This window comes from Tursiops truncatus, chromosome 5 (genome assembly GCF_011762595.2).
Source record: "Tursiops truncatus isolate mTurTru1 chromosome 5, mTurTru1.mat.Y, whole genome shotgun sequence".
Classification (NCBI taxonomy): domain Eukaryota; kingdom Metazoa; phylum Chordata; class Mammalia; order Artiodactyla; family Delphinidae; genus Tursiops; species Tursiops truncatus.
The window spans coordinates 80514948-80541676 of NC_047038.1; the positions used below are offsets into that span (position 1 = coordinate 80514948).

The 26729-nt window shown below is 35.8% G+C and overlaps 1 protein-coding gene across 1 annotated transcript in view; it reads left to right on the plus strand.

Annotated features, from left to right (window-relative positions):
* The window catches only part of ADGRL3 (adhesion G protein-coupled receptor L3), an 874918-nt gene that overhangs the window by 591646 nt on the left and 256543 nt on the right, over positions 1-26729 (plus strand). The window contains exon 7 of the mRNA XM_073805306.1: positions 8927-9007. Within this exon, the coding sequence (XP_073661407.1) occupies positions 8927-9007 (81 nt within the window). The remainder of the gene's footprint in view (positions 1-8926; positions 9008-26729) is intronic.

Below are 26729 nucleotides of genomic sequence, written 5' to 3' on the forward strand. Positions count from 1 at the left end.
GAGGGGGAAATGTCATATCTCTAGAGGAAATAATTAAAATCAGAAGTTGAACATTTAAAGGAAACGAACAAAAAGAAGGCATGAAATCTGCCTGGAGAGCCATAAACTATTAAACTTGTTTACAGCACTATATAGAAAATGAGGAAAATTTGAGTTGAAAGATAGTATAACTGGAGAAACCAATGGGGACTTTATGGTAGTAAAATGTGTTTTTACTTTAGGAATAAAGTTGTGTTCATTTTCCCAATTACATATCACCGTATTTTATTTATGTCTTCTTTTGCTCATTGGTCATTGGTGTCATATTAATATGTCTATGAATATGTGTAAAATTTGAAATAAATGTTAGGCAAAAGCATCTGCTACCAGCACATTTTGTTCTTTCATTCTTAATTAATAGAATTAGATTGGGACTCTTATCTATACTTTTATCTTTTTACGATTTCCTATAAAAGTCAGATAATATCTCTTGCCTTTTCTTGAACTCTTCAAAATCTATTCATAGAAATTAAGTTAGGCCTTCCCAATCACTCTATTTAAAATTGCAACCTGCCCCTCCTACTTCAGATCCCCTTTAGCCTGTTCTAATTTGTTTCCATTGCCCTCAGCATCTCACACATATAATATTTACTGTGTTAAACGCTTACTATCTGTCTTCCCCTACATAAGAGTGTGGATTATCATTTATTTTGTTGTATGATGTATGCCACCCGCCTAAGAAGGCACCTGTCACATATGAGGCACTCAGTTAATATTGTTTGGTGAATTAATGAATGAAAGAATGAATTTAGCATAATAATAATAATATAGCTAAAAATTCTAAGTACTTTGCTACATACCATGCACTGTTCTAATTACTACATTTGTATACATTTATCTAATTTTCAAAACACCTCTATGAAGTCAGTGCTATTGTAATCCCCATTATACAAATGAGGAAATCGAGGCACATAGAACTTAAACAGCTTGATAGTTGCTGGCTAATAACTTATATGGTTAATAATTCTATGGCTAAAATGTGGCAGAGTCCAAATGCCAACACTGGCAGTTCTGTTTCCTGGGCATGATCTTACCTGTTAGGCTAAATTGCCTTTAGTTTATAGGCAGAGCCAAATCAAAAAAAATATACATATTTTTATAAATAAATAGTTTTCAACCCTTCTAATGTCTCAACAACCTGAAAGCTCATGGCCCACACAACTTGAAAATAATTGCTTGCTAAGTAAGGCTTCAGAAGAGAGGGTTGAGGGCAGTTTTCTGCAGGCTAGCTGCATTTCCTTTCTTACTGTCCTCTGACATCACTCTTGACAACCACCACCTTGATTTGACATTTGAAAGTCACCAATTTATCAAGATGTCAGCTTCCTTATTCTAAAAATGTAGGTTTGGGATTATAAGATATCAAATGTCTTTCTCCCTTCAAACTCTATGGTTCTAAAAATGTATTGCTGTGCTCTGATGTGCAAGTAAAGTATTGACAGTAGAAAGAGGACAAAAAAAAAATCCTTTTCCTGTACTTAGTGCTGGTCAAGTCTTTTCTATATTTGAACTTTAGTAGAAATTGCAGAGAATTCCTCAAAGAAATAGAAATTAAATGAAAGTTGAAAAAGAGACTGAAAATAGAAAACTAATGGCTTTTCCAAAATCCATAATGGCCTTTTGTGTTCTACTAACCAGCACCCTTAAATCTTCTACATCTTTGGCATACCTAACACTGGATAGATAGTTCACACATTTTCATTTCAGAATGTGAGCAGCTCTTTCTTTGTTTTCGTGTTTTTGGCCAGATCATTTTTTTCCTTCTACTCTTGCAATGTGGTTGAACTGTACAACTTCTGACCCAAACCCTATGCTTTACTTTTCTGTGTTCATTTGGGGAGATTATTCCCTTCCCAGATTTCACAATTGTCTTAATATTAATTATTTCAGGTCTCGTCAATCCTGATTAACTAGACTATCACCTTAAAATGAACAAACAAGCAAACAAGCAAAAAACCCTGAAAAACATCTCTGTGTTAGTGGAACCCTCATACATTCCTAATGAAAAGTAAAATGGTATAGCTTTGGAAATCAGACTGACATTTCCACAAAAGTTTATACATGGAGTTTACTATACGACCCAACAATTCCACTTCTAGGTATGTGTATTCAAGAAAAATGCAACATATGTCCACACAAAAACTTTCAAATGAAGGTTCATAGCAGAATTATTCATAATAGTCAAAAAGTGGAAATTATCCCCAAAGTCCATCAGCTGATTAATGGATACAATAAATATGGTATGTTTTTACAATGGAATATTATTTGGCAGCATAAAGGAATTAAGTACTGATTCATGCTACCATATGGAGCCTTGAAAAATTAAATTGAATGAAGGAAACTGATCACAGAAGACTATATATTTTTATGATTCCAATTACGTGAAATGTCCAGAACAGGTAAATCTGTAGAGGTGGAAAGGGGATGAGTGGTTGCCCAGGACTAGGGTGGGTTGGGAGGAAATGGGGAGTGACTGCTGAGAGGCTTCAAATTTCTTTTTATGGTGATGAAAGTAGTCTCAATTGATTGTGGTAGTGGTTGCACAAATCTATAAATGTACTAAAAACATTGAATTGTATATTTGAAATGGGTGAATTGTATGATATATAAATTATATAAGTATATATTTCATATAAATGTACACATATATACAAGTATGTATGTACATACATGTATATATAAATGCATATATATGACATCTTCATGCAAATGTATCATTTACCTACACTAAAAATTGAATAAAATCTAATTCATAAGCTACCCACCCATTACCCTGTTGCCATTATTCTTCTAGACTCCTAAGCCATGAACCAAGAAGCATTTTTTCCTCCCACTTTTTAATTCTTTGTAATTCTTTTATGAAATCTGTCATTAAGCAATGCTTATTCCTTTGATAATTACTTTGTAGGGACTTAAAGATAAAATGACATGTGAATAGCAACACCAGGAAACTCTGTCACCTAAAATTCATGTCCTATAAATTCAATCTTTAAAATTTAAATTCTGCAGCACAAAATAATTAAATACAAGGGTATATAGATGAATCTTAACCTGGGAATACACTTCTTACAAGAAACAAAGATCACAGGGCATCACCAAAATATTATTATCAGTGTGTCTAGCTCTAAGGAGCTAGTAAGGTAGACTCAATAACGAATAATTACAACAATAAAGGTCAAAAAAGTTAAATGAAAGTCATCAAGAAAATTTAGAGATTTTATTCAAAATGGGGAAAATAGAATACTTACACAATGAAATATTCTTATAACCAAAATATAGAAAACTTCAAAAATAATTTATTCCTATTTATTAAAAAGCAATTCAAACAAAAAGCAGTCCATTTAAAATACATGAAGACAAACTATTTAAAATATTTATTCTCCAAATTGGTTTATAGAATTAATGTAATTCTAATAAAATCTCAATATGATTTTTTACTTTAAAATTTAGAAAAAAATGCAATAAAATTCAGAAAGAAAAATAAGCAGATATGTATCTTTTTTAATTTGGAAAAGTAAGGACAAAAATAAAAGGAGCACATCACATATTTCGATATACAAAGCTGTGGTTATGAGGACCAGGTGAGACTAGTATAAGACAGTCAAATATGGTGGAAAATGTGTCATATTTTTAAAACATGTGTTTGTCATGCTTTTTACCTCCCTATGCTCTTTTTGAGCTGATTGCATTTTTTTGCTGAATATTATTCACCATAAAGTCCAAGAGAAATTTTTATGAACGTTATTTATGGTTTTAACTGGAGTTTATTATTATTACTATTATTTTGCATTAATTCTTAATATTCTCTCTTAATATTTAATTTTTGTCATTTTAATTACAATGAGTCTTGGCGTGATCCTCTTTCAGTTGATCCTGTCTGGGAGTCTCTGTGCTTCCTGTACATGGATGTCTGTTTCATTTCCCAGATTAGGGAAGTTTTCAGCTACCATTTCTTCAAATATTTTCTCTGTCCCTTTCTCTCTCTCTTCTCCTTCTGAGAATCCTGTGATGAGAATGTTAGTACACTTGAAGTTGTCTCAGAGACCTCTTAAAATGACTTCATTTCTTTCTATTTTTTCAGTTCAGCTTTGGTGATTTCCATTACTATAACTTACAGCTCACTGACTGTTCTTCTGTATCATCTAATCTGTTGATTCCTTACAGTGCATTTTTTATTTAAGTTATTGTATTCTTCAGGTCTGTTTAGTTCTTCTTTCTATCTTCTAACTGTTTGTTCATCCATTCTTCTCTTGAGTTCTTTGATCATCTTTATGGTCATTACCTTAAAATAAACACTTTATCAGGTAGATTGCCTATCTCTACTTCACTTAGTTCTTCTTCTGAGGTTTTATCTTATTCCTTCCATTGCAACATGTTCCTCTGTTGCCTCATTTTGCCTAATTTTCTGTTTTTATTTCTATGTATTTTGTAGGTTGGTTACATTTCCCAACATTGGGAAGTGGCCTTTTGTAGGAGGCATCCTGTGCATCCCAGCAGCAAACTTCCCTCTGGTCACCAGAACTATATACTCTAGGGGTGTCCCCTTTGTGGGCTGCATGGATCCTTCTGTTATGGAGGACTGACTGTGGTGGGTGGTCTGGTAGGTATGGCTGGCCCCTGGTCCAGTTGGTTGCCAGACCCTGCGGAAGCTGGCAGCTGCTGGTTGGCAGGGCTGGGTCGTGAGGCTGCTCACTGCAGAATGCCACAGGGTCCTGGGGCTAATACTGACCCACTGGTGGCAGAGCCAGATTCTGGGGTGGGTGGTTCAGGGCTGGGGTTCACAGATCTACTATCAGCCTGCTGGTAGGTGGGCCGGTTCCTGACATGGCTGGCTATGGGTTCTGGGGTGACCCAAATCTGGTGTCAGGCTGGTGTTGGGCTGGATCCTGGGCCACTGGCTGAGGAGCCCAAGGTGTCACAAAGCTTGTGTTGGGGGGACTTCCCTCGTGGTGCAGTGATTAAGAATCCACCTGCCAATGCAGGGGACTTAAGTTCAAGCCCTTGTCCGGGAAGATCCCACATGCCGTGGAGCAACTAAGCCTGTGTGCCACAACTACTGAACCTGTGCTCTAGAGCCTGTGAGCCACAACTACTGAGCCCACATGCCACAACTACTGAAGCCTGTGTGCCTAGAGCCCGTGCTCCACAACAAAGAGAAGCCTCCGCAATGAGAAGCCCATGCACTGCGACAAAGAGTACCCCTGCTCACCATAACTAGAGAAAGCCTATGCACAGCAATGAAGACCCAAAGCAGCCCAAAATAAAAAAATTAATTAATTAATTTTTAAAAAGCTGGTGCTGGTGGGCAGGGCCAGGGCCCAAGTGATCTTAAGGCTGGTGCTGGCCTTTTGGTGGGTTGGCTGGGTTCTGACAAAGCAGGCTGCAGGGCTTTGGTGGTCCTGGGGCTGGTATCTACCTGCTGATGGGCAGGGCTGGGACCCAGGGTCTCTGGCTTCAGAGACCTGGGGGTCCCAGGTCTAGTGTCTGTGCAGTAGTATGTAGGCCCAGATCCTGGGCCCTCTGGTGGACAGGGCCATGTCCTGAGATGGCTGTGGGCTCAGGGGTTCTTAAGGCAGCCTCACCCAGTTAGTTACTTGTCCTTATGCATCCTAGTACTGGTGCAAACAAGCTGGTGGGCAGACCAGGTCCCAGTGCTAATAGGCTAGAGGGAAGATTCCAAAATGACATTTACCAGTACCAGTGTCCGCGTGGAAGAATGAACTCCCCAAAATGGCTGCCACCAGTGTCTTTATCTCCATGGTGAGCTTCAGTTGCCTTCTGCCTCTTCTTGAGGCTCTCCAAGATCAACTGGTGGGTCTGACCCAGGCTTCTTTCAACTTACTGCTTCTGCCTTGGGTCCTGGAGCATGTGAGATTTTGTGTATGTCCTTTAAGAGTGGAGTCTCTATTTCCCACAGCCCTCTGGCTCTCTGGACACTAAGCCCCACTGGCCTTCAAAACTAACTGTTCTGGGGATTTGTCTTCCTGGTACAAGACCCCCCGGCTGGGGAGCTTAATATGGGGCTCAGACCTCTCACTCTTTGTAGACAACCTCTGCAATTGTAATTATCATCCCCCTTGTGGGTCATCCATCCAAGGGTACAGCTCTTGACTATATCGTGATTTCACCTACTCGTACCCATCTCGTTGTGGTTCCTTCTTTATATCTTTAGTTGTAGAAGATCTTTTCTTCTGGTTTCCACTCTTTGTCATCAATAGTTGCTCTGAAAATAGTTGTGATTTTGGTGTGCCTGTGGGAGGAGGTGAGCTCAAGGTCTTCCTACTCTCCTAACTTGGCCAAATTCCTTTTTTTAGTAATTCTTTATGAGGGGGGTGGGACATTGAGAGACAATGAATTTTTTTTCAAACTATGCACAGCATCTCCCCATGTTTCCATATGTCCTTCCTGATGATGATAGATTACTACCCTGAGAACTGTTGCCTTAGATTTCTTATCTATTAGTTATCCTTTGTTAGAAGTATTGCCTACTAGAATGTGGTTTTTTTTTTACCTTTTATGTGTTTTTGTGGAGATAAATGTGTGAATACCACTGATCTAAAGTGTGGCAGGAATCTTTTTAAGAATTTGATTAATTTAATCAATCAACAACAACCTCCATAATTTCTAGTTTTTATTCTGTAGATCAGAAATTTCATTTACCAGATTGGAATCCATTACTGCATTTCTCATCTTTCTCTAAGGCTTAGAGTCCCAGTCAATGCCTACCACTGTGACTTTCCCTGCCATACTGCATCCTGCAGTTTGCTAGATTTCTCCTTGGAGAGAGAATGGAAATTGTGGCAAACCAGGTTCAGAATTTGACCATCAATAATCCCCATTCCATTCCACTGGCTCTTTGATATCCCCATTTTCCCTTAGGGATATAGACACTGTGAACTTGTACTGCCTAAAGTACCCGTGTTGAGTACTGTTGAGGTTACATGCTTATCCCAAGAACAAAGGCAAGTGTGGCATTTAAAGGGACTGTTTACTTCATTATAAATGTAGAGGTAACAGTCCCAAAAGCAGTTACTTGTCAGAGTTTAATCACTAAAATCTATACGCATTATTTTCAGGTTTAATATACCTTCTTTGAGAAAAATATTATGATATAGATGAAAACACTTGAAATTTGAAGTCAAAATATGACTGGCCTTGCTGTTTACTATCTGCATGTTAGTTACTTAATCTCCTTTGCTTGTATCTTTGACTTAAAAATGTGTGTGTACTAATGTATTACCTACCTTTAAATCCTTATAGTGATATTGGTTGCATAAAAGGAGATGATGTATGTATGACTGCGTAGTGGTTATTATTATATGTAGTAAAAGCCATGTTCCTTGGTTTGACATGAAATCAATACTATTTTATATGCTGATGTTATTTTGAACCAATATAAAGTGAAAGATTCTTATTTTCATTTACATGATCAATAAAGTTTCAAACCAATGCATTTGTAATGACACAAGACCTTAAAAATAAAAATGTTTTTGCAACCAAGTATGCAACAGAGGTAAACATCAGGTGTTTTTATAATTAAGATAATCTGAAGTTTTTAATAAGCTATATTACACATGGACTGCTAGCAGTGCACAATCGCTGTCATTTCTTTTATAATAGTGCTTTTAGTATTCCACTGAAACATGACCAGTGAAAGCATAATATTCTTAGTTACCATTATGAGGAGCTCTGTGTATTACAGCCTCTCCACTGTGTCTGCTGTTAGCTAGAAAAATGCTGGGAGCAATAGCAGCTACTATCAACAGGGAGCCATATTAATTATTTGAAATGTGCCTCATAAGAGAAATCAGCAGAGTTTATTACAAGTCGAATATTACTTGAAACAGGAAGGTTACTCTAATTGTTATCATAATCTATGTATCATTAACTTTCCTTGTTTAGGAAAAGAGATTAACAACCCTGTAGATTGCTATAGTAAATGTATAAAATATAACTGCATATTCCCATTATAGAAAGAAAGCTGTGGGTTCTGTACTTTTACCCAAACCTTCTTTATATAAAGTAGCTTTAGAAATTGAACTCTGTAATTATGCTTTCTTGCCTTAAAATCCTAATTGCTTACTGGATTATCAGTATACAAGCTATAGCTACTTTGAGCATTAGAAAACTCTTTTGTTTTTAAGCTAGCAATTTTTTTCAGTCAGCGTCTAGTCCTTCAAATCAACTTTAACTCATGAGACAGAAAATGTATTACAGATATGCATGTGAACTAGCAGCACGCTTTACAAGAAACAGAGAATGAATCCATCTACCTGCTTTTTTATATTGTGGTTAGTTATTATTTTTTCATCAAGTACAATAAGCAAGTAGGAGTAGTTTTCTACTCAAATAATTAGTAAAAAGTTTAAAAGTAATCATAAAAATAAGGTATAAATTAATTAGGGTTGTAAAGTTATCTAAGTAAGTGCTATTCAAAGTGTTATCTGACATAGATGCCAGTCTGCAGACCATTTCTTACTGATCTGCAGTGAAATAAATGCAAAAAATAAGAGTAAATGTTTAGAAACACTTAAAGCAAATCGATAGGGTACTTAGTGTCTGTTTAACAATGAAAAATGGGGACTTGCATTTTATGTCTTTAGTTTTTGCATTTCATTTTTCTTGTCAATCATTTTTATTGTATTTTTTAAAGTGTCACTCAACAATAAACTTGTGATTTAACAACAACAACAAAGTAGATGGCTTAAGAAGGACTGATTTAATTGCTTGATGTTTGGGTGACACATAATGATTCTGTGTTTGGATAGATCTGCACTCTGTAATGGTTAGTAATTCAGTGTGAAGAGAGATGTATGACATCATAAAACCAAAAAAAATGTAAGAAGACATAATTATAATATCTTAACATTTATTTTTGGGTCCACAGGACAGGCACATCATGGACAGGTACCGTACATCTCTCCACCAATTCACCTTGACTCTGAGCTAGAAAGACCCCCTGTTAGAGGTGAGTTGTATTCTTTTTTTTTAGTTTAAAGGAAAAGAAATTTATTCATTCTTTGTTGAAGACAATTAATTAAATTAAAGATAACTGTAAATATGTATCTTACAATGCAGTGCCTATTTAAAAAACAGGAGGAAAACGGTGTGTAAGGAACGTAATAACAGAAAGAGTAAGTCTTATTTATAATAAGATGTGAATATTGTTTTGAGAAATGTTTGTAAACCAAATAAGAAATGAGGATCCATAGTGGAAGACTAGTTGAAAACAAACCTAGATTTAGAGATTACCAGATAACCGTTACTTTTGTTTATTGGAAATTTCTTCTTCTACTATCCTTTTTTATTTTAAAATAAGTTAAGATGTCTTAATCTAAGTCATATTGACAGATTTATTTCCTTGCAAAGTGATATCTTATATTTTATTATTCCTTTTAAAAGTCATTTTATTATTAATATGATAATTTAGTTTTAAAGTATATAAATTAAAATTATGTATTTAAATTGATGTCATCTGTTTAAAGATTTTTAAAAATAACTAATCATACAAAATAGAAGTTAAAAGTAACATTTATCTCATAATCTAAATACAGAATTTATCTTTCTACTTTTAAAAATTAATGATTTTTAAATGTTTTATAATGTTCAAACTAATGTAATAATAGACAAACTTTTAATTTTATAAATACCAAATATCCTATGCTTAATTTTTCAGTTTAAAGTAATATGGTATATTTTCTTTTTTTTTTCAAAGGGGAACATAGCTTTATTTTTATTTTATTAACATCTTTATTGGAGTATAATTGCTTTACAATGGTGTGTTAGTTTCTGCTGTATAACAGAGTGAATCAGCTATACATACACACATATCTCCATATCTCCTCCCTTCCACCCCTCCCTCCCACTCTCCTCACTTTGTCCCAGTGGCATGGTATATTTTCTTATACTTTCAATAGTATACAACAAAAGTCATTAGATCTGACTTTTATGAACATGTTTTCTATACATGCTATTTCTTCTGCTAGGAGTCTCTTACCTTTTCTTTTCTACTAGTAAGTTTCTACCAGTGTTGCAATGCTCTGCTTTACCTTCAGTTCCTCTGTTAAGTCTTCCCATATACTAGGCAGGAGCTAAGTACATGCCTCTGTCCTCCAAATATCCCCTGTGCTTGCCTCAGTTATTATTCCTAAAACACTGCATTTTATTTTTCAGCTTGAATGTCCCTTTTTCCTTCTGTAAGATCCTTGAGGGCAAAGAGTGTCATAATTATTATTTCTCCTCCAGCCACTGGTCTGTGCTTGGCGCACAATAGGAACTCCTAAAATGATTTCTAAGTGACTGAAAGTGAAGGTGACAACCTAAATTGTGAAGGATGTATCCTCATTTTTCAAGAAGAAAACTGAGCAGGGACAATAAGAGAACCTTACAAAGAAGAAGCAGAATGAACCAAAATATGTTATATGTGAAAGTTGTGATTTTTTTTTTTTTTTTTTTTTTTTTTTTTTGCGGTATGCAGGCCTCTCACTGTTGTGGCCTCTCCCGTTGTGGGGCACAGGCTCCAGACCGCAGGCTCAGCGGCCATGGCTCACGGGCCCAGCCGCTCCGCGGCATGTGGGATCTTCCAGGACTGGGGCACGAACCCGTGTCCCTTGCATCGGCAGGTGGACTCTCAACCACTGCGCCACCAGGGAAGCCCCAGAATCAGTTCTTGATATGGGAAAAGTATCTCTGAAATCAGTGTAGATGATGAAAGATTGACAGAGGGAAGCCATTTCGGTAATCCAGGTAAAAGATGATTGGGAAATTAGTTAGGAGTGTGTTGGTGGCAATGGTAGGGTCCGAGAAGTGTTTTGAAGAGACATGGCATTGGCTGAACTGATACAGGGAAAAGAGCAGAAATGCCTCTAAGGTTTCTATATTGATTAACTACTTGGATGCTTATGACATAATTTCTCATCATGAGGAAGAGATGAATTTTAAATGGATGCCTTGTTTTAGACATGTTAATTCTTAGTAGAATGTTGTTCCCACCAAAGATGGAGACCTATTTATGCAAGTTGGTGACTTTAATATAATTCAATTTTTCAGACATGATCCCAGTATGATTTGGGAAGAATACTATAAAGTCATGGGTGTGACAGTGTAATAATCGACTCCAAAAGTTAGTGGCTTAAAACAGGAAACATTTTTATAGTCCACAGAGTTGGTTGAATCGCATATGTGCTGACTTGACTGAGGCTGGATGTTTAGTAGTTAGCAGGCTGGTTGGATTTTCAGGGGAGGAAATTCATTCACATGTTTGGTAGTCACCTTGATGTCATCTGCAGTGATGGCCATATGGCTCTCATCTTCCAGCAGGCTAGCCCCAGCTCATTCCCATTGTGACAGGATTCCCTGCAATGAGTAGGAAAGTCCTAAAGTTCAGGTATTGTTTAAGACTCTACTTGTGTCATGTTTGTTATGTCCCATTGGCCAAAGCCAGTCACATAGCCAACCCTAGACTTAAGAAATGGACTCCATCTCTTGATGGAGGAACCACAATCCAAAGGACCATGGATACAAGAAGGAGAGGAATTTGGGCCATTTCAACCTACTGTAGCTAGGCACATAAAGAGTAAAATAAATTTAGAATGAAGCAAGACAAAAATTGAGTGATAAAATGAAGGGATTTATAGCCAATAAACTTAAACTTGGGAGTTCTAGACCTTTCTTATCTTTAATTTCCTCAGCTACCACACAGAAGTTCAGAAATAAGAAATCCTCACAGTGTCTTTGTGAGGATTAAGGATGATACAGAATAGAGTCTGGCATCTGGTAAGCCCTAGATAATATGTGGCTATTACTATTGATGCGAACTTTGGGGTTTGCTGTTGTGACATACGGGAAGAGTCTGGGCCTTGGAGCCAGGCAGACCTGCAGGACCTTAGGCAGCTTCTGTCTATCAACTGTAAAACAAGTTTTTAAGGATGATTAAGTGAAACCGTTAGTGTCAAGTTCCTGGCAAATAACCTGACATAAACTAGACCCTGAAGAGTTAGTAGGCAAGTAGGCATTATTAAGAGCTTCACTTTAAAGCGGCATCATCTTAGTAAAAGTAGTGATGGTATTGACCTGGTGAAGAATGATCTACTAGAATCCAGCAGTGATCTCTGCTTTATATCTATCTCAAATTGTGCTCTCTACCTTAGAAGAATTGTCTTGATAACTTCTAGTTCTCACATAGTTCCTCTACATGCATTGACCCAGAGACCCTCCTAAACTACTGTGATTAATGCAATTGCAGTTATAGTCATTAGCTCATGTGCCATAGTCCCGTAATTTTCAAAAAAAAAAAGAACATTTAATTGAATAAATAAAGAGGTTTGTATAAATCACCAAAATAACATTGCAAAAGATCTTGTGCTTTTTTTCTTAAAACTATCTAATATTTTATTTAAAAACAAATATTGGAAATGGTAAGAGTTGGCAATATCATTGCTTTGGAACCACGAAGTATTTCCTTTCAACTTTCAACTCTCACCCCTCATCTGCATTTACTGTTTCTAATTATAGTGTACATTTTTGATATTTAAATTACACAAATGACCTGTACATTATCTATATCTATGTACAGAGAGGGAGTCTTTCATGTATATTATAGGTTTTGATTTGAATTTATACAATAAGATAAATTAGGTTCTTTAAATACTTTGAAATACTGTCTCTAATAATTTTTGTGTGATTATATAGCAATATCCTTTGAACTACCTGAAAAACCACATTAGATATCTATTTTTTCTATTTTTCTACTATAATTTTATACATATTGAGAAAATGAGAGCTATGTCTTGATAGTCCCCTTCCCCCACTGACCTACAGTTCTCTGTATTCTCTTTCTTTCCCTCCCTGTACCAATTTCCACTAGTGTACATGCATGTTCATGTTTTAGGAATTATTGCTTTATATATTAATTCCCTGTGTATTTTACAGACTTGACTATATTTTCATAGGAAAATCATACTTAAGCTTTTTGATATCCATCAAGAGAGCAATACAAAACAATGTTTAAAATGTATTAATATAGCTATCAATATTAGAACAGGGAATTTTTCAGTAGAAAGTATGAATTTTCTAACATACAATTACATATCAGATTGCTTCAGATACTTTGCCATTTTATTCTGTTCTTATCTCAAATATTTTGGATTACTTGGTACCTTTTTTTTTAACAGTGATTGTGCTTTGAATATTTGAGATAGTGAACTAATTATTGGTAACTTTGGAATTGTTTTTTAACCTCTATTTTAAAAAATAATTATATAATTATTTTTCAAAAAGTATATGTGACGTTTTCATTTCTTTTTCATCCCTTTAAGTTCTATATGTAGCTTAGGAATCATTTTGGTTTTGATCCACATGTCACCATACTACCTCCTTTCTATTCTCTTGATTTCTTTCACTTTTGCACTCACTTTTTAGGGAAAAAATATTTTGTGAAATTGATGCACTTGTTTGTCAAAATGTATTTCTTTTTTGGTATTGTGTATTTTAATTGTGACCAACATGTTCTTAGTAACCATATGGAAAATGTAGTAACAAGTTACCAAATAACCTTGAAAAAAATGTTGAAATCTGTATTTCAAAATAGCTGAAGTATTTAATAAATTCAGTGTCACCTACGCCCGATGAGTAAATTTGAGAGATTCTGTTGTTTAATGTGATCATACATGGATTTGGTCACATAATTTATGACTGTGATAACTTTATATGCATTCTTCAACTTATAGATTTTATTACTGAATAGGAGTGTAAATTCCAATAGTTTACTAGTGCATTAATGTCACAATACATTACAAGGTAATTAACCAGAGCTGCCACTATAAATAGAAAAAATAGTCACAACCCTCACTATAAACTACTTAATAAAAATAAGATCCTGAGTCAGCATTCACCATTATAGTAATTTTTCTTCCCATACATCTCATTAATCAGGACTTTAAAAAGAAAATAGTTTCATCTAGAAGCACTATTATTTTTAAACCTTTCATTATTAAAACAAGTTTGTTACAATTTTGTACTTAATTTAATGGGATTATTATATATTTCTGTATGCAAATAAGTTCTCTATGCTTTTCAGACATATTTCCCAATTTTGTGTGTTATAACTGAAATGAAAGTCTACTTTGTTATTTTTGTAGCAGATTTGTAAATCAGCACAATGGAATTCTTAGCAGGGCTCATTAGAAGTTGCAGTTCTGAAGGACATGTGTCCTTCAAGGATCCTCTGTCCCTAACCTTTAGTTTGCTTTCTAACTACTCACAAAATACTCTACCCCAAAATCATGTCTGTATTACAGACAGAAGCACTCAATGAAGGTGTTTGGGTGGGAATTTATTTTGGAAGCTGAATTAGAATCCTAAGCAGAGGTGAATTTTGAGACTCAAATATACCAATTGAGGCACACTCTTCAGTTGAAACTCTGTTGTTTTATTTTTGGTTTGCTTTTCTTTCATTGTTTTTCTATACAGTTTGTTGACAGCCTTAGCAGTTAATGATAGAACCCTACCTATGAATTCTTCACAACATCACTAGCAATTCAATTTAGGTAAGTTCCTGTCAATAACCAAGAAAAGACATTAACTTCTGAAAAATGTCCTCCATTTTATTACTAAGGATGATACTTTGAATATTTTGCTACATAAAAGTTTGCCAGTTACCAGATACATTCCGCCTTCTAATATGGTAAACCACTAGTAATAAAGCTGGTGAAAACAGTACTGTATTTATTCTGTATAGTAATGTGTATAGTCTTCCTTTAGGTAGCATCTTATGTTTGATCAGAAGTCTAATACTAAATGCTAATTTATACAGTTGCTAATTGTTGACAGTTACAATTTATACTCTGAAAAAAATCTAAAATATTTGGGCACATTTGGAAAACTGTGTCTATTTTTTTAAACTTTTTTTCTATAATAAAATGAGTAATATAAACATGGTTCCATTGGCAGATAATCAATGAACTAGAATAATGCCAGGCATTAAGTTTCATGTGCAAACATGAATTACATTCAGCCCATCCACACACTGACAATGTTTTTTTAAGTTCAGAATAAACAGATGGTCCTGCCTGGTGCATATATATTAAAAATAGGCTATAGCCAAAGATTCAGCATCACAAACTTGAGACGTTAACAAACGATATTATTTAGTGAAATATAAAAGCATTTGATGTTGATTAAAATAAAATAGGAACAAGGCATCTGGCATTCTTATTGAGGAGTCTCCAGGCTTGTCCTTTAAAGTGCTGTGATGGTGTTTTTCTAACTTACCTGGTTAGCAGATATTATATGGTAGAACATAATTTCCTAGCTTTATTCACCCTTAACCCAAGGGAATAAAAATTAAACTTGCATATAACAGAGTACTTTGACCATGTTAAGTAAACACCCTTTTCCTACACTTGCAAATGCCAAGCATTTTTTTGCTGTGTTTAAGTACACTGTGAACACCTACAAGATAGAGGCAGAGAGTATAGCTTGTTATTATTAATGGTAAACACCACTCTCATTCATTAAGTATGCATCTTGTGTCAGACACAGGAAAAAATATTTTATACATACTGCCTCTCTTAGTCTTACAAGGATCCTATCACTTTTTTCATTCAGACTTCTTGGTCATCATCATTCTATTTCTAGTATCAAACATAGTACTATCATACTATGAAGTAATACTTGAATTTGGGTTGAATTTAATTGAAGTTAAATTCTAAACTTGATGGTAAAATGTACTTTTTATTCAATATTGTTAGGAATAAGTAGGAGGGTTTTGTAAATTGTAACATACTTTCCAAATATAAGTTATTGTTGAAAAGCCAACATTTATCATTTGAAATAATTTAGCACACTCCTGCAGGCCCCTTGTGGAAAATAATTCGTGTGTTGAGAATAATTATTCCAGAGAGTAGTGTGATCTAGTAGTTTATCACGTTAGGTTCGTAGTCAACTTGTCTTGACATTCTCTCAGTGAGCCTGAATGAGAAGAAGGGAGCTTGTTTGAATTCTCTTTCCCATTGGCTGATGGAATGATAGTCCTAGTATTCGAAGGGTATTCAGTAGAAACTTGATACTGTTGTGATCTGAACATTCTCCTTCAGGTTCACTGTGCCTACAGGCAATTCCAGTGATAATGATCCTTGACTTGAATATGACGATTCCTCCATTGGAGCTGTTGTTCAAGGCAAGGGAAAGTCTCCGGGATTAAGATATCTCTAAGAAGCTATGACCAGGGTTCAGTTCTCTGAACTTCACAACTCCCCACATCTCCCAGCCACTCCCAGCTTTCTGTGCCCCCTCCTAAGGTTGCTCAATGGCCCAGCTCTCCTAAGACTGCTACCACAGGTTCCAGTACTTACTTCTCTTTGTCTTATTTTGATTTGTCTCATTCAGATCAATGAGAGTAGAGCTGCTTTATCTTGTTGAGGGAGAAAATATTTAGTATTTTCTGAATGTCACAACTTTATGGTGAGGTATTGCTAGTCATTAATAATAATAATAATAAGAGCTAACATTGATTATGCAAATTAACCTTAAGTCCTATGTTCAAACTAAAAATTATCCATATGATTCCCTCTCTCCCAATTCCCAAAGAGAGCCAAACTTACTATTCTTCAGAATATTACAATAGATACCACCTTTTTGAGTTGACATGGTATGAACACTTAATATTTATACTTAACATTTGTGCCAAGCTCTATTCTAAGCACTTGACATGGATTATTATTTCACTGATTTCCCGAATACCATGAATCAGGTAGTATTATTATTGCAACTTTGTGAATGAAAAAACTGAGACATAGAGAGTTTTCTTTAACTTCATAAAAGTCAGACAAGTATTAAGTGTTGGAGCCAGGATTCAAACCTAGGCATCTGTAAAATCTGGTATGGAAGGTTTTCATTTATACAAGAGGAACCGTGACTTAATTTCTAAAACTACATACTATAGCAAGTATTTAGTAATGAAACATATTGTCAGCAAGCAATGAGAGATCTGACCATCCATAGTAGAGTATTTTTTAAAAAATTCTCACCATTTCCATTATTCATCTCTAGAACACAATATAAGTAGTTTGAACACTTATGTGCTATTTACTACCCAGTGACAAATAAATTTTTTGTGTCTGTTGTCTTTTTCTATAAAATAGAATATCTTTGTTCTACTGCCACTCTGTTACTTTTTACTCTTTTCATAAAATGTCTCACTGTTTCCCTCAAAAGAGGTATCTAATACTGTGTTTTTCAGTATTCTCTCCCCAGAATGGTTATTTATGTAATCACCAGAAAATAATTTTTTACCTGTATACTCAAAATAGTTGATTGAATACCAGGAGCAGACAGCAGGCTGATAGTTGTATTAAGTGCCACCACTAGAGCCTGGGATGGGATGAAGAAGGAGTCGGCTTGACCTCCAAATATAGCAGTTACCTGCATCCCTACCTGCTGAATACTCACAGCTATAAGGTTCCAATTATTTGCTGTACCCACACAACACATGCATACACACACACATACACACACACACACACACACACACACACACACACTACTCAGGAGTATCTTCTTTAATATAACAATTCTTACTTGACAATAGGTTTAGAAGATAGGTATGATAAAGATAAAATGTATGGTAAATCCTTAAAATGTAAAATATCTTTTACTTTTAGAGTCAGTTGCCTGAGATTAGATAAGATCTCTTTTCTCCAGATTCATCTTTTATACCTGGATGGTAGGGGTTGAGACTATTAGATACAACCAATGTATCATGAGAAATGAAGAGGGTGAGGATCTTGTTTTCTTAGTTCTAAAAGGCATATTTTTCAGTATAGGAAACATTACTTTGAGTATTATTCATCACATAACACCCCAAACAGCATTGCCTTCACAGTAAGAGACATTTGGCTCCCCCAATGCTAAGAAACACTTTTCTCTTTGTTAGTTATAGCTCTGGGTCCAGCAATTATTTCCAGTTCTTAACAATTCAGCAAAAAACAATTTCCCTAACTGGAGCAGATAGTCCTGTTAAGTTTAGTATCAGAGTCTCCTGGGTGGAAAAACATGGAAGTATGCAGCTTCAACTCTAATCCTCAGATTTCATCCTGATAATCTTAATTTGCTAAGTATTAAGTATTAAGTGTTGGACAAACCCAATAGCCACAGCAACAATCTCTCTCCCAAGATTTTTTAAGTATCAGATACAAAATATGATACTATATGTGAAAGTGCTTCATACCCTATAGAATGCTATACAAATATTGTTTAATATAATTTAGCAGCAATACTTTATTGCTCTAATCTAAAACTCATTATAGCTAATATAGATCAAGGAAATAAGTCATCAAGGGAGTCTGAATGTTCTTATCCTCCTTAAATCCTATTGGCTTAATTATGATACAGTTTCATATTAAAAATAACCATATTTTTCCTGTGAGTGTCTATACATTTATTTTATTTTTTTTAATTATTAATTTATTTATTTATTTTTGGCTGTGTTGGGTCTTTGTTGCTGCACGCAGACTTTCCCTAGTTGCGGTGAGCGGGGGCTGCCCTTCGCTGCAGTATGCGTGCTTCTCATTGCGGTGGCGTCTCTTGTTGCTGAGCACAGTCTCTAGGCATGCGGGCCTCAGTAGTGTGGCACGCGGGCTCAGTAATTGTGGCGCACGGGCTTAGTCACTTTGCGGCACGTGGGATCTTCCCAGACCAGGGCTCGAACCTGTGTCCCCTGCATTGGCAGGTGGATTCTTAACTGCTGCACCACCAGGGAAGTCCTGAATGTCTATACATTTAAAATCTCAAACATGTATCAGACAATAAAGCTACATCAGCTTTTCTTTGTGCTCTCCTGAAAGACTAACTTGCATTCAGTGTTCAGTGTTCTATGCAGCTGCATCTTATACATGGGTTAGATTTTGAAGTTAGGGGGTAAGGCCAAAAAAACAAAACATAAAACCCACCTTGAAAAATACTCAAAATTGTCTATAAAATATGGTTTATCCAACAGTGAGTTATTCCTCAATATCAGAAAATGTGAATAAAAAATACCTCAAATCTGTCTTGGGAATGGAGGTCCTTGTGTGATGAGTGCTGTGGAGAGACATAGAACCGAGGGAACATATCTCTGCTTCTCTAGTTACTCTGGGCCTTGCGCTCCTTGAGTAAAATGGCAAATGGAATCTTCCCTCCAATCCTTTTTGAGTGAATATAGTTGAATTTAAGTCAAATTAATTTTGATGTGACTATACTATAGTGAATGCCTTCTGTGTGCCAAGCACTCTACAGGGGACAGACAATACAGTGATGTACAGGAGAGAACAGCTGGACCTTACCTAGCAGTGGAGGAGGTAAACAATAGATCAAATACAGATTAAACAAGCAAGGTTATGAATAGGTTATGGTTAGAGCTATAAAGGAGATAAATAAGGTGGATGGTCAACCAAAACCATTCTAGGTCGACTATTGAGCTGAACTATGAAGAATGAAAGTGAGTTAGCCATGATTAAAGTTGAAGGATAGTGTAATCAAAGGCCCTGAAGTAGAAAAGTCATGGTGTGTTAATCCATTTGTTCACTAAGCAGATACTGATTAGGGCCTCACATGTGCCAGGTGTTGACGGAACTGTGCAGTTTATAAGTCTGCCAAGACTTCAGTTCTCATGAAACATACACCTTAGACAGTTAGAGAAACAATAAATGAACAGAAAAATTAACAAATAAGTGGACGTGATAATTTCTGGGACATAATGAGAGGGGAGACTGGGGATACAGGCAGAGTATTTAGGCAAGACTCAGATCATGAAGGGCCTTTTCAAGGAAAAAACAGAGCTGGACAGTAAAAGGATAAAAAAAAGTGTTTTTCCCCAGAGCTATTCAGTAGAGGAATAAAGACGCTGGGACAGAAGGGACATCAATTCCAAATACAGCACAAACAAGTGGGAACTTATAGCCAAGGAACGGTGTGTGTGGGGGGGGTGTCACTGGATGAAAAATTACTAAAAGGAAACATCACAGGTGAGGGGGATTCTGGAACCACCTTAATAGAATTCTTGCTGAAGACAGGCCAGGGTGATAGGACATCACCCTGGCCTGTCTTCAGCCAGGGGATGGTGGAGGATAAGAATCTGATCAGATATGGAAGGTGATCAGATATTGAGGGTGGGAGTTCTGACTAAACTGACTTAACAGGGTCCTTGCCAAAACTGGATTGTACAAGGAAGTGCACAGATGGACTTAGAAGAAGGTTCAGGAGTCTAATTAAAGTTTGATCTAGCAGGGAATCTTTGTCAGCCTTGTAGGCCATGAAAGGAGTTTGGCTTTTATTTTAAGATCTGTGAGGTTCCCTGAGGAATTTTTACACAGAATACTGCATAATCTGATTTTGATTTTAAAAAGATGACTCTAGCTATAGGGTGGAAGATGGCATAGAAAGAGGTAAATCCAGTCATATTGGTGTGGCCTTTATTTAAATTTCATTTAGAGAATTGCCTTCTGCCACTTAAATTTTTTGAAGATTTTCTTTCCTGCTTTTCACTCCATTTTCCACATTACTGCCCTTTGGGTAATGTGAGACTTCTCTGATCCAGAAGTAGCAGAAAAATCTGGAAACTGTATGTGGGACTAAGTGCTGAGCCCTTTAGATGTAGGACCTGAGGGAACACATCCCTGGATTCCAACAAATGCCTGGGGGTTACAGTCCCTGGAGGGAAGAAGGGCATTAAGTGCTAGCAGATAACCCATGAAAACACTGCATTTGCTGAGCCCAGGCTGGGTACACTGAATATTGACCCTGTTAAAGCAACAATAGTATCAGTCACTTGCCTGGGTGACTGCTAGGCTGTTAACCTATTGGTCAGGTTGGTCTGCATTGCCTCTGAAACTGGGAAACGCTTCATTGTCTACAATTGGTGTGATGTGAAATGGGAAAAAAGAAGCTGGCAAAAGGGTTTGTAGCTGAGATTATAGCAGATCTTTGTGTACTAAACCTAGCAATTCAATGTATCCTATAGAAACCACAAAGGACTTTGGGTATAGCAGGCATTAATACCACTATTTTGCATAGAAATGTTGACTACTCTGTTTAGGATGGATTAGGAATAAAGAAAATTAGTAGGTTATTTAAGAAAGGATTCTTAGGAGTACAAACTTAAGACAGTAGCAATGGGAATACAAAAGATGTGATGGACTCACAGACATTCATATATGCAGTTAAAGCATAAGAGGACGTGGTGATTGCTTGGATATACTGGAGAGGAAAAAAATAAGTAATTCCTTGATTTCTAATTTGGATAATTTGGGTAAATATTTATACCGTCCTGGAAGACAAGGGAAATCCATGTTCAAACTAAAGATCACCCATTTATTTTTTGAAAATACATGTAACATGAAATATGATTGGAACTCATTTCCTTTCAGTCTATGGGAGATATGAAAAATAATTTCAGGGGTATCTGAGACCTTTAGCCTTTTAGAAGTAATTGGATTGGCCCTTTGGTCACCAGGTGGTTAGTTATCCCGAGATGTAATTTATTTAGTAGAGTATGACTAGTGGATTTATGTGATACTGAGTCTGATAAAGCTCTTTCCTGGAACCTGAAAGGCATGCCTGCCAGACTTTATTTACGTTTTAATGAATGAATAAATGAAGGCAAGGCTATAGAGTGAAAACCACCTCTGGTCACCAAATGGTCCATGCCTTTCCTTTGTTTCACTCTTTTGAACAATTGTACTTCTTCATTTCAAATGTGTGTGTTCCTTTGAGAGGGGCACCTCAGGGCATACTTGTTTTTTTGTTAGATAAAACCATTCTTGAAGATGGAACATAGAATGTACAGGCTGCACTTCAAGGACATAAAACCTGGAATACCAGATGGAAAATGTCTTAGCCTTGTACTTCTGATTTCTTAAACTTAAAAAATGGGGGGTATGAACACTCAAATTTTGCTTCTGTTTTCCCTGTTATATAAAAACATGATGTTGCTATCTTATGGAACATGGGTTTTCAGAAGCAAATCCTCAGAATTTTTAACCACCCCCCCCAAAACAATGTGGTTTTATTTTTTTTTATAAAATTTATCCAGCTAAAATATTTTCTGATAAGTTTAAATGCATATGGATTAATGCTCTGGAGAATTCCTTAATGGAGTACTTCATTTTGCACCTTACTGAAACGTGTAATTTGAAAACATTGGTGAAATTTGCCATCCCCCACCTGGCACCAGCAGCTGCTGGAACCTGGACCATTTCTGATGACCTGCAGTCAGGCAGCAGTAATCTAAGGCAAATGACACATTAAAAGCCACCTCCCCACCCGTTCTTCTGTTAAGCATATCTAAGGTAAAAGAAAGAGGATAATATTTTATTTAAGCTACAGCTATTTTCCTTTTTCTCCTCTTCTCTTTCCACTCCTATTACTCTAAAACTATGATGAGTGGTCATATTCTTAACATTCAAATATTTATAGGAAGAAGATTTGTCTCGAATGAGCAGATGGACCAGTTCTAAGACAAGCTGCTGTATTAATAAACATGTGTGGTGCTTTATCAGCAAAGGAGCCTATTTTGACATTTCTTCTGGATGATTTGTATAACCTATCACTATCACACCTGGTACAGGGACAATAAATGGGCACTTAATAGTCAAGCAGTGTGTGAACACCTTCCATTATAGCTTCATTATGTCAGATATAATCATCTATTACTGAATGTCAGACATTTAATTTATGATCAGTTGCCCTACAGAATTAGTGGCCATACAAATGAATGGTCCATTCATGTCACTTTTACTGTAAATTTCCTTCTCCCGATACCAGCCCCTTTTTTAAACACATTGAATTAATTTGATATCCTTTTGGGATTTCAAAATATAAGATGTTTTGTTTATATTTATGAAATTTGAGAAGATAAATACGAATCACATGTGATATAAAATTCCATATGTTAATGCACATATCTATTTAAAATAATAGTACAATTCTTTAGTTTCCTTTACTTATGAACTTTAATTTGATTTTGGTAAAGAAGTGACAATGCTCTTAGGAAAAAACAAGTTTCCCTAGAAATCTGCAAAGATACAACAATGTGCATATAGTTAGCAATACTTTACTGTACATCTAAATGTTCATTGAGAGTAAATTTCATCTATGTATTTTTTACCATAATAATAATTCCATTGGACCATAATCAACTGTGGCACTGCCAAAAGGTATGTACAAGACAGAGAGTAAAAAGAAAAGAGAATCTTAGGTTTGTGAGAGAAAAACTGAGGGAAATAAGAGAGCCAGGAAACTAGCACTTTGTAGTTTTTCAGAATTAATGTTCCTACAGGCATCTTTAGAACCCTCTGGCCCTTTTCTTTGGACTTAAGTAAACACAGCCAGAACTTCACTGTGTCTATTTTCAAGATCTCTATTAGAGAGAGCTTCAGTTCTTATGAAGACTGCAGACTGAAATTACTATCTATGAAAAAGTTCTTTCAGAGATATCTCAACTGCTGTCTAATAAGGACCTTAGGACTGGGGCGATGGTAGGATCCACTACATGGGAAAAGAAATCTCAAAGGCTATTAAACAATCAATGCAACTATTGGACCTTCCAGATTAGAAAGAAAATGAATGGTACAGACAGGAAAATATTAACAAACTGATAATAAAATTGGATGATATGAGGATGAATCTACATTAGTACCAACACCATATTACAATTGCCTTTGCCTGTTTGAAAGGCCAGAGCTGCCAAAAAGAAGGTTCCACCTGTATATTATGGACCTGCTTGTCTTCTACCCAGTTCTAGCTTTCAGTGTGATAAGTGGCAGCACTCACACAGGAAACCAGGTGGCAGAAGATTATGAACTTCTTCATTAGAGTTATGAACTTAAACCATGCATTTTGGCAGGGATGTCTGACATAACTGAAAACTGTCACCAAGGACAAATAAGGGGAAGATGCTGGGTGGGGGATATTTAATTCTAATATCCTAAAGAAACAAAAAGCTCTGGTAGTGTGAATGAGTACAATTGCAAAACCTCACTACACTGACACATTTCTAATCGGCATGGACATAGCTGCCTTTTATTTCTATTTTCTATACACAGCAATGGTCAATAGACATATTAGTCCATAGAATATTCCATTGACTCAAATGTCTGGAAAGCTCATAAAGGGACCCAGGTTGTAGAAGATGATCTTTTAACGCCTAACCCAAATAATGTTGTTAGGGTTTATTTGATGAAAACTCATGCTAAGGTGACTTAGAGTGATTCTGGCTGAGATTCTTCAGGGATGCAAGCTCCCCAAATGAACAGATTAAAACTGCTGTCTTTTACAGATCAGAACCTTTGGGCAAGTGTAACCAGAATCAAGGGGAAGTTGGCATCAAGGCTTAGCTGGCTGGCGAAAAATTCCAAAACCTTCATAGTAAGCTTCACATAGGAGAGCCCTCACCCAGTCCAAGCATTAGACAGCTGACTAGACCTCAGTGCCTGTTCTAAACCACCAGACTGATACTTGGCAGGGACCTCTGTTCATTTACTTTCCTTTCCCCATCGTCTTATATGTATTTTTCTCACAGCTTCATTGGGTCTGCTGTATCAAAAATTTACATCATCTGGAACCATATTGGAAAACCTGGTTTTATAATCACTTGACTGGTCCAGAATCATTGTTTTTCTCACCTTTCTAACCGTCATGTTTATGTAGAGCCATGTTTATTTCCTGCTGTGTCTTCAGGCAGGATCTTCAGTTGTTTTTGTGTGCAAAATGAAAACTATTAAGAAACATTACCATCTGGAAATTAAAAGAAAAAATGTATTTATTTGAATTTGTATCCTCAGACTCATTTTATTTTTGCTGGTTATGCCAAGACTGAATAGAGAATAGACACATATATCATGATGTATAAGTGGTAGGAAAAATATGAAATTTCATGTAAAATAACTAGCATAATTCTTGCAAGGGCACTTGGCTCATACTACATTTTTAAAAAAATGTGCAGGGGCTTCCTTGGTGGCGCAGTGGTTGGGAGTGCGCCTGCCGATGCAGGGGACGCGGGTTCGTGCCCCGGTCGGGGGGGGGGATCCCGCGTGCCGCGGAGCGGCTGGGCCCGTGGGCCATGGCCGCTGGGCTTGCGCGTCCGGAGCCTGTGCTCCGCGACGGGAGAGGCCACAACAGTGAGAGGCCCGTGTAACGCAAAAAAAAAAAAAAAAAAAAAATGTGTAAAGGTGAATATTTTGCCTTTTTGTTTCCAGCTATAATTACAATCTGTAAAATCCGTATTAGTAACTTTAGTCCTCATACATACTGAAATTGGGCTTAACTGCTGCTAATGCACAAAGCAAATTCAAGAATATATATGAACAAATATTTTAAATGTTTAACAAGAAAAGAGAAAATGTTAATAAAAGTGAAAATATTTTTTAAAAATTTTAATGAAATAGCACATGGTAGAAAATAGCGTAACAGTAATTTGTAATAGCAACATGGAGGAAGCCTGTGATCTAATTATAATTTTTTCAAGGTGTGTACAATCACAATGAAAAGACTATAATATTTACAATTCTTATATTGAACACTAATCATTCGATAAATGTTTATGGAATTTAACAGAAAACTTTAAGATATAGCATCTATTTTAGGCTATAGAGCAGCAAAATGTAAATTGCTTTCAGTCAGCAAGAAATGGAATAATTCCAAAATGTAAGCAGCTCCCTTTCCCTCTTGGGTATAATTAGAACCATTATTAAATCAGATACATTAAACTGATGGGAATTTGGGAACAATAATTAGATTTATTTGCATAAATTGATTGAAGAATACCTAGCCTAAAGAAAAATGACATAAATTTTTGAGAATTCACTTTTTACTTATTTTATTCCCTTTTTATGTTTCAAATAGGTTGTGGCTTAATCTCTTTTCATTTCCTAAACTAGAAAAACTACTCATTACATTAAAGCTTCAAAATTCTATGTTCTCTGAGAAAAAATATATAACTAGGTTCCTATCAAAGTATGTAAACTCACTATTGTCTGTACTATTGAATAATATTTGCGATGCAAATAAGTGAAACCTTGGAGTCATATAGTTGTAAAAGCCAAGTGGAAACAACTTAAGTGCATTGTTTTGTGTATAAAATCCACTAGAGTTTTTTCTTTCTTTCTTTTTTTGTTCTATGATTTAGAATAGACAGTGTTAGATAATTGATATGAAATGTGACAGTCTCTTGTTCATTTTACCAATCAAATCTGGATGTGTGATATTCAGGACATTATTCATTTCTAAAACTATATGAATCTGAAGTACCCATAATTTCAAATCAAGAGACATGTAAAACCCAAATGTCTTCCTTATGCTACTATTTTTCCTTGAATAAAAATATTATTCATGAATGCTTATTATAGTACTTATTAACATTTCATTTTTAAATGACTGTATTTATCATGAAACAAATTTACTTTGGGGGAACTTTTTGATGTGTTCTCAATTAAGAAAAAAATTAGTGATTTCTATTTATTCTGTCATGTGAAATCTTTGCCTTTATAAACATGTGATTTAAAATATGACTTTTACTCAGCTTCTATCCAACTGTAACCATAGGAGTAATACTGAATAATAGAAGAAAAATTGAAATCTAAGACTTAGGAAATATCTTTAGAAATGCTACTTGCAAACAAAATAAGAACAAGAAAGGTCACCACTGACTGAATGGCAGT